Consider the following 9,029-nt stretch of genomic DNA (forward strand, 5'->3'; position numbering starts at 1 on the left):
AGTATGTTCCGCCCCAACACTCATATCCCCAGTCTAAGCATAAGAACATCACATCCCGATAGCGGGGAAGCCAACTAAAGATTTGCCCAGCCTCCCCGAAACTGTCAAGGCCATCAAAACCAAGGAGAGCGTGAGAAACAGTCTTAGCCAAGGAGGAGCCTGAGGAGACATGAGGACGAAACAGAACGTGTCTTGGACGGGACCTAAATCAGACATGCGACATCAGGTAAAAACTAAGGAAAAATGAACAAACTTTCGTTGTATCAATATAGGTCCATTAATTTTAACAAATGTAACACACTAGTATGTTAATAATACGGGGAATTGCGTGGGAAGGTATAGAGTTATACAGTCTTCATTTTTCTATAGATCTAAATTCGTTCCCGGGAAATAGTCTTTGAAAAAAAAAAAAACAAAAAACGCCCCCAGCGGCCTCCCGCGCTCACCTCCCGGAAGCCGGAAAGAGCTCCGCCCGACACAAAGATGGCGGCCGCGACGGCGTAAAGAGACCCGCCCCGCACAAAGATGGCGGCCGCGGCAGGGAGGAACCGGAAGCGCGTTCTGGCAGTAGCGCCGGCCCGGGGCAGCGCGAGAACGCGCAGGGAGGCGCGGGTCCGGGCATGAAGCTGGGCCGGGCCGCGCTGGGCCTGCTGCTGCTGGCGCCGTTGGCGGTGCGGGCGGTGGAGCCCATCAGCCTGGGACTGGCCCTGGCCGGCGTCCTCACCGGCTACATCTACCCGCGTCTCTACTGCCTCTTCACGGAGTGCTGCGGCCAGAAGCGGAGCCTCAGCCGGGAAGGTAGGACGGGCGGGGCGAGCGTCGGAGGCGGGGGTCGGGCGGCCGGCGGGGGTCGGGGTCGGGGTCGGGGGTCGGAGCCGCAGCCGGAGCGGCCCGGGCGGAGTGGCGCCCGGCTCAAGGCCACGACCACGGACGGACCGGATTTGGCCGGAGAACCGAACAGGGGGGCTGCGGGCCGGGCCGCTTCCTCCGCCGAGAGTTTCGCTTCTTCCCAGCCAGAGGCAAGAACGGCGGTGGGAGGTCTTCCCGCGCCCGGAGCGGCGGCCGAACCGCAGCCCTGCGGAGCGGGGCGCGGAGAAGGGGCAGGGCCGGCCGGGGGAGGCCTCCAGGCCCACCGCCACCTGCGGGCCCAGTGCTGACCTACGTCAGCGTTTCAGCCCGCGCTCGGCGAGCTTAGCAGGTTCCGCGGGCTCTCACGGCCTGTACACTCGGCTGGACTTCGGCAGACGCGCCGACACTCCCTCCCTGACTAGCTTTGTTTCTCCCAGCGCTGCAGAAGGATCTGGACAGCAAGCTCTTCGGACAGCATCTTGCAAAGAAAGTCATCTTAAATGCCGTGTCCGGCTTCATAAGCAACCCGAAGCCGAAGAAACCCCTGACCCTCTCTCTGCACGGGTGGACGGGCACGGGCAAAAATTTTGTCAGCAAGATCATCGCGGAGAATATTTACGAGGGTGGTCTGAACAGTGACTATGTCCACCTGTTTGTGGCCACGCTGCACTTTCCACACGCCTCCAACATCACGCTGTATAAGGCAAGAGCAGAATTTTGGAATCTTGCCTGGATGATGCTGGGGTGGCGGTGTCTTTGTGGGGTGGGTGGGATTTGGGAATTCCGTGTTGGAGTGAGTGAGCCCTGAGTCTTCTCTTCTACAGGTGTAGGTTCCCTTTGAAAGGTGTGGAGGTTCGGGAGGGTTTGAGGTTGTGTGGAGTGGTTACACCTTCTGAGCTCCGTGGTGGTTGCTGAAAACGGGCTCTCCAGGAATACTCTTTTTAGTAAGTGGGGTTTCTAAGTAAGTGGGGTTACATGGATGTCATCACATCCAATCTAAAGATCATGACCTGTAACTCATTTTGTAAAACAGGAGACATTTCTAGAAAGGCCTGAGGTGGTTCGGCCGAAGTGTTGCAAACTCCTTGTACAGTTTAACTCACTGATAAATAAGAGCCTGGGCTTTGGGGGCAGACACACCTGGTTGTGAGTCCTAACTCTCCCACCTGGCAGCTGTGTAGTCTTGGGATTGAAGAAGGCCGGTGTACACAGGATATCTATTAATGTCGCCATTTTAATGACAAGGACCAGGAACTCAGTGACACAGCACCACTAGGATAGCCACACAACAATCAACATGGGGCTCTGGAAGCGGGCAGAGCCGGCTTCACATCCCAGCTCTACCGCATACTAATTTTGTAATCTTGGGCAAAATGCGGAAGCTGTGTGCCTCAGCCTCCTTATCTGTAAAATGGGTATGATAAAGCACACTGTGGGGAGTTCTGAGGAACCAAGGAGCTTGTGTGGGTCAAGTTCTTCACAAGGTGCCATACCCCCAGCAAACACTTCATATACTGGGCCATAGTGCGAACAGTTGTAGTGCTGATGCTTGCACCGCGTGTTTGCTGCACTTGCTGAGAACTTTGAGTGGCTTTTGCCCCTTGTCATTCAGGACCAGTTACAGTTGTGGATCCGCGGCAACGTGAGTGCCTGCGCGAGGTCCATCTTCATCTTCGATGAGATGGACAAGATGCATGCGGGCCTCATAGATGCCATCAAGCCTTTTCTAGACTATTATGACCACTTGGACGGGGTCTCCTACCAGAAAGCCATCTTCATATTTCTCAGGTAAGGTCAGGGCCGGGACCTGCTTGAAGCACTCTTTGAGCCCAAGTCCGTGGGCTTTGGCACAAAACCCAGTCCTCACTCCCCGGAATTCTGTTGTAGCAATGCTGGAGCCGAAAGGATCACAGACGTGGCTTTAGATTTCTGGAGAAGTGGGAAGCAGAGGGAGGAGATCAAGCTCAAAGACATGGAGCCAGCCTTGTCCGTGTCAGCCTTCAATAACAAGAATAGTAAGTGCCGGCGCTCCTAACCCATCACATTCGTGATTCTGCGTCCCTGAGCTGTAGGTCCTCAGCCTGGCCATGGCCTGGGAGCTGGCTAGCAAGGCTGATTCTCAGTCCCTTCCCTGATCTACTGAGGCAGAATTTCTCAGAAGACTCTGTGTTAAACTTTAGGTGACTCTCCGTGTTTTCTTTAGCTAAATCCTTTTCCTTTATGGAATAAAAGCAGCCAGGTGAGCAAGGAAGGCTGTTGGGGGTGCCTCCAGAGGAGAGGGTCTGTCGGGTCCCTTCCTCCTGTGTGCTGTCCTGGAGCTCTGAGATTCTGTGCGCAAGATCAAAAGCAAGCAGCAGTGGGCCCGTGTTCTGCACTGGGCGCCGTGTTGAACACTCGACCTGCAGATTTCCTTTGATCTCCACAGTAACTCTCGGGGTAGAAACTGTCATCATCCCCAAAGAAATGGAGGCCTAGAGGGAGCTGCTTGCCCAAGGCCACCCAGCCTGTTTGGTGTCTCTGGTCCCCAGAGCTGAGCTTTTCACTGCCCAGCTCGTGATTTTTCTGGTGAACACACACACCTTTGACCTTGAACCCTTGGCGATGAGAATTCCCCATGATGCAAAATGACTCACCTGGTAACCTGGGAGCCACGCAGGCTGACTGTTACCATTTAAGTCTGCTCTGTTCAGGTTCCTTTTGAGCTTAGAAAACAAAAGTTCTCCTTTGAAACAAGAAACTTCTACTGTAGAAATACACGAACAGTATGGGGGTATTGTGTGTCCGTTTGTGCAGGCGGAATATTACTGATGAAAGCCCAGGTATTTTGTAATCTGTTAGGTGGTTCGTTGGCATGCGAAACAGTAGGAACACATGCACTAGAAACCTTAAGCCTGAATGCTTTAGCAATTGAGGCCGGTAGCTTGGGACCCACATTCTGGGGAATTACAATGAGTTCCTGAGTATAAGCTTCAGAATCAAGCAGACTTGGCTCAGCTATTTACTGACCGCAGCCCCAGGTAGATGGCTGAACTCATTCATTCATTCCACTGGTGTTCATTGAGCACCTACTTGATGGCAGGTACTGGTCCAGAAACAGGGCACATAACAATGAACAAAAAGCAAATCCTTATCCTCATAGCAATAAACAAAAGCAAATTTTTATCCCAATAATCATAAATAAGGAAGGAAAGGCATCAGATGATGGATTTCGGTATCTGTATAAAGGTGGAGATATCTCTTCCTTTCCAGTAGGTAAAAAGTAAGTCAGTGATGGAGGTTTGGGGGTGCTGGAGTGAGTATAGGCTGCAGTTTCCAGTGACGTGCTCGGGGATGGCTCATCATGAGGGTAACACTTGAGCTGAGCCAAGGACTGAGGGAGTGAGCCATGTGGCTACCACAGGGAACAGCATTCCATCAGAGGGAACAGCACATGCAGGGTTACCGAGGGGGGGGAATGCCTAGGGTCACCGTGTAGACTGTGGCAGTCCAGGAAAAACAACAGGATAGGGGGTTGGATAAGAGGCAAGGCTTGCATTGGGGGTGCTGGTCATCGGAGGCCTGGAGGGCCCTAGGGAGGCTTTGGGTTTGACTCCCAAAGGAGGAGGGAGCCCCTGGGTTGTTTTGAGCAACAGCGTCATGACCAGACTTGGTTTTAACAGGACCACGCTGGGTGCTGGGGGGAGAGTGGACTGAAGGCAGCCGGGGCAGGGACCCTGGGTGGGAGCTGTGCAGCGGCTTGGGGGACAGATGCTGGTGGCCCGGCCCCTCATGCCATCAGTAGAATCGGGAGACACAGCGGGATGAGGATGCGTTTTGAAGGGAGAAACCTACAGACGGCGGAATGAGATTTCCTGGATCGGTGTGGGGACGCGAGAGCGCCGACTCGGGCATCCCGCTTGATCAGGGAAGGGTGGTGCTGCCATTTCGGGGGACAGAGTGCAGAGTTGCAAGTATGTGGGGCCGGGTGCGAGCTGGAGACAGGTGTGGACCGTGAGCGAGGCACCCTTGTAGAGATGCGGGGCACATGGCTGGCCGTTCCAGTGGGGTGCTGGGGCGGGGGGCGCCAGTGGGGCAGTCCGGCTGAGGGTATAAACTGGGGAGTGGTTCGTAGATGGTTTTTCAGGAGACCCCATCTGAGATCATTGTTCCGCCAGAACACTCTCCCGATAGTCGGTTTCTTGTCGTGCTGCTTTCTGCCAGAGGTTACCTCCTCAGCCGGGCCATGTCTGCCCACTCTGGCCAAGGAGCCTGTCCTCCCTGCCCGCTCGCCCCATCTCGGTGCTCAGAGCCCCAGGCAATATCTGAAATCGTCCGTGTACTGCCTTGTCGGGTTGTGAACCCCTGAGGGCAGCGTCCGTGTCTGCCCAGGGCCCAGGGCTTGCCCGACGCAGAGCAGGCCTTCAGGAAAGGAGCTGCCCCCGTTACTGCTCGGCCAATCGTTTTGTTTCCTCCCATGGCCAACTTCACCCCAGCCAGGCAGTGAGATCTTTATTGAGCACCAGTTGTGTGCAAAGCGCTGCTGGGAGAGTAGAGCGGATGCTCCGGTTAAGATTTGTAATGAGAATAGTATTTGCTCTCTGCCTTCGGGCACAGATCTAAAGCACTCAGCATTTCCGAAGGGACAAGAGCCATAAAGGTGTTTTGATATTCATAACAGAGCCACTAACCACACCTGAGTTTGTCTTGATGAGGTGCCTTTGGGGAAGCATCTCTCCTGGCACTTTCTCTGAAACTCTGCCAGCCTGGAAAGTTGGTCCCCGCTCCCTGCGCACCGCCCTGCCTCTCTGCGTGTTCCCGGCACTCTGGGCTGCGCGCCTCTCTCCTGCTTCGGATCTGTAGGTGCATCTGAGAGGCCGCCCCTGAGCCTGAGCCCGTGGCTCCTGTGCTTGGCTTCCGTGGAGGCATTGAGCTCCCGGGTTACACGGGACTCACTAGATGGCGGGCTCTGCCTCCGGGTCTGGCCCCCAGCAGACGCCCGGTGGACGTGTGTCTGATGGATGGGCGGTCAGGCGGACAATGACGAACACCACCTTTCTCTTTTTCCCAGGTGGCTTCTGGCATAGCAGCCTGATTGACCGAAATCTCATTGATTATTTTGTTCCCTTCCTCCCCCTGGAATATAAACACCTAAAAATGTGCATCAGAGTCGAAATGCAGTCCCGAGGCTTTGAAATTGACGAGGACATTGTAACCAAAGTGGCTGACGAGATGACATTTTTCCCCAAAGAGGAGAGAGTTTTCTCTGACAAAGGCTGCAAAACCGTGTTCACCAAGTTAGATTACTACTACGATGACTGATGGCGGCCTGGAGTCACTGCTTCGAGTCCGAGAAGAAGGAACTCAGCACACGGCTGTCTTCCCGGACCTCCCCTAGCCCTGTCCTCTGGAAGAGGACTGAAGGAAACGCTTCCTGTGGGACAGGACAGGCATTTTCCTGGGCCATTTTCATCCAGTGAAGCTTGATGGCATCAGACCCTACAGATCGTGGACTTTGGAACAGCCCCAGGAGCCTTTAGCGGAGGAAGCAGGCAGCTCCCAGTCTGCTTGGCCCAGGGCTCATGATTTTTTAAAAAATCATGTTTTAATTTCAAGTGTTTCTGTTTCAAGGAAGGACGTCTTAAGTTTTACTGAAAATGTAGTAACTTTATTTAAAATGGTTTTTAACATTATGAGAAACTTTTCAGACTCTACATTGCTGGCTTCGTGTTTTTTGTTTTTTTTAAAGTTCCTGTCACCATATCGTATACTGTGATGTCTTTACTGCAAAGAAGTCCAGGCCCGGGTCCTTAGCACGTAGTCCCTAAGATGGCATAACTGGGGACCGAGGCAGGAGCAGTGATCAGACCTATCATGGGCTGACCATTGCGAGGGGCACTAAAGTGTTTATTATTTTTTTTTAAGATTTTATTTATTTGATAGAGATCACAAGTAGGCAGAGAGGCAGGCAGAGAGAGAGGAGGAAGCAGGCTCCCCTCAGAGCAGAGAGCCTGATTTGGGGCTCGATCCCAGGACCCTGGAATCATGACCTGAGCTGAAGGGAGAGGCTTTAACCCACTGAGCCACCCAGGCGGCCCCACACTAAAGTGTTTAGATAAAAGCAGGAGTGTGTAAGAGGGGACACACTGAGGCAAGTCACAGATAAGCCTTAAATCCCCTTTCCAAGGGTTTTGATCTCAGTAACATTGTGAACTGTGGGAATAGCAACATTGTGAACATTGTTAGAAACAGAGTTTCCACGGGAGAGAAGTATTTCCAGCTTCTCACTTGCCAGGCCTTCAGCCTTGCAAAGGAGGACCCTTCTCTGCTTCCCATTCCCAAACGAGCCCCACAAACTTGTCGTCTGGCAAGTTCGGCCATATTTTTAAAAACTATATTTGTTGCTAGTTGCTAGTTCTTGTTAATGAACTCCCAAAACTTATAAGTTAAACTGCCTGCCCTCCTCCCAGTCTACCCTGTGGATGCCAAGAACAGTGTTTTTACTTATAACTACAGAAGAGCTACCGTTTTACAATGATATTGTGTAAAACTTGTGAATACATCTTAAAGGAGGGGAAAAAGCCTCCACCGTAGGTCTTAGGTGCTTCAGCTGTGAATGAAGACCCAGCAGGTGCAATGCGCAGCCTAACCCGAGGCCTCTGAGCCTCCCGATGGCTCTTGCTCTCTGCTTAGCAGCACTGGGCTTCACGGAGCTCCTGGCACCCAGCCGTGGAGTTCAAGTCCAGAGACACAGCCTCAGCTACAGGGGACTAGGCGTACCTTGGTGTCTGCGGCACCCTTGTGCACCTACAGCAGGGGTGGGGGGAGCTCCTGTGGGCTGTGGCACCAAAGTGCTCACAGACCCATTTTTTGCAGGCCCAGAGGACCAGCTGGCACTTGCCGCCACAGGACCCCTTTGTTCTGTGGGACCTGGCCCCAGAGAGGCTCTTTAAGGGCATCCAGGCCTCCTAAGTCTGGATGGCTGCAAGTGTTGGAAGTTTTAAGATTTATTCATTCATTTGAGAGAGAGCAGGAGCATAAGCAGGGGTGAGGGTCAGAGGGAGAGGGAGAAGCCAACCACCCTGAGCAGGGAGGCCGATACAGGGCTGGATCCCAGGACCTTGGGATCATGACAGGAGTGGAAGGTAGAGGCTTAACCGGCTGAGCCACCCAGATGCCCCATGTTGGAAGGTTCTTGATGTGCAGCAGAAGCTGACCTGTCGTCCTATCGCCAGGGGTCACAGATCGATCAGGCTAATGACTTTCAGATGTCAGCCCCAGCACCTGGGTGCCCCTCCATAGGGAACATGGGAGTCCCGACTTCCATCTGGCAAGTTCAGTCTTTGTAGATGAGGGCGAAGTGGAAACAGCACGAGGCTGGGAACAGACCTGGAAAGTTCTGTCTCAGGACTTGAGCACCTTCAGTTAAGAAATGGTGGGAGCGGGTGGGATGCTGGGTTTGAACTTTCTAGGAAGTAGCTGGCTTGTCCTCAGTCCTGGAAAGGGGGTTGGTATTAACGATCTGCCGACAGAGAAGCGCTGTGGATTGCGCTCGAGCAGGACCTCACCAGACGGTGCGGGCTTCCGGCTCGGAGCCCGGCCTTGCTCGGGTGCAGAAGGTCAGCAGGAAGCCCTGTTTTCCCACTGCCTCAGTTCCCTTCCTACGTCAACTTCAGGAGCAAACACTTGCTAGAAAGAAGCCCAGCTCTCCCTGGAGTTTTCATCCGTGGAACTGTGGCACAGAACCCATCACCCAGTCCAGTGTCACTGTGTGCGTGTGGGTGGTGGGGGGGGGACCAGCCCTGAAGGTAAATACTGGCCAAGTGACACCGACTCCCCGCCAGCTGGTCCGGGATGTGGTGCGCATGACACCCCAAGCTGCAGGTTGCCTTTCTCCCAAGCTCAAACTGTTCAGAGTTACCGAATAAACTAGGGAAAACAAAAAAGTTTGTAAGTGACACGTCACAGGATAAAATGTAGGCTTTATTTCCTATTCATAGGTCAGTTCAAGTTCCTGTCTACCTCTTCCACCGGGTGAGGGAGGATGTGGCCAGTCGTGGCCTCTAACGGGTGCAAGTCCAAAGGTGGCTCACACGTGGTGAGTGAATTGCATCACCCTGAACCGGGAAAAGCTTGTCTCTCCCTGACCAGACACTCGAGGGGTTAGGAAAGAGCTGGAACGTGGCTTCAGGGCGAGAACAGGT

General features: G+C 53.7%; 1 protein-coding gene across 1 annotated transcript; it reads left to right on the forward strand.

Annotated features, from left to right (window-relative positions):
• Window positions 1-541: 541 nt before the first annotated feature.
• On the forward strand, window positions 542-6,539 carry TOR1A (torsin family 1 member A). Its single transcript, XM_032307610.1, has 5 exons — window positions 542-798; window positions 1,287-1,552; window positions 2,462-2,637; window positions 2,737-2,864; window positions 5,897-6,539. Exons 1-5 carry the CDS (start codon window positions 621-623, stop codon window positions 6,145-6,147), a joined length of 999 nt encoding a protein of 332 aa, XP_032163501.1. The 5' UTR covers window positions 542-620; the 3' UTR covers window positions 6,148-6,539.
• Window positions 6,540-9,029: the final 2,490 nt, after the last annotated feature.

This window comes from Mustela erminea, chromosome 12 (assembly GCF_009829155.1).
Source record: "Mustela erminea isolate mMusErm1 chromosome 12, mMusErm1.Pri, whole genome shotgun sequence".
NCBI lineage: Eukaryota > Metazoa > Chordata > Mammalia > Carnivora > Mustelidae > Mustela > Mustela erminea.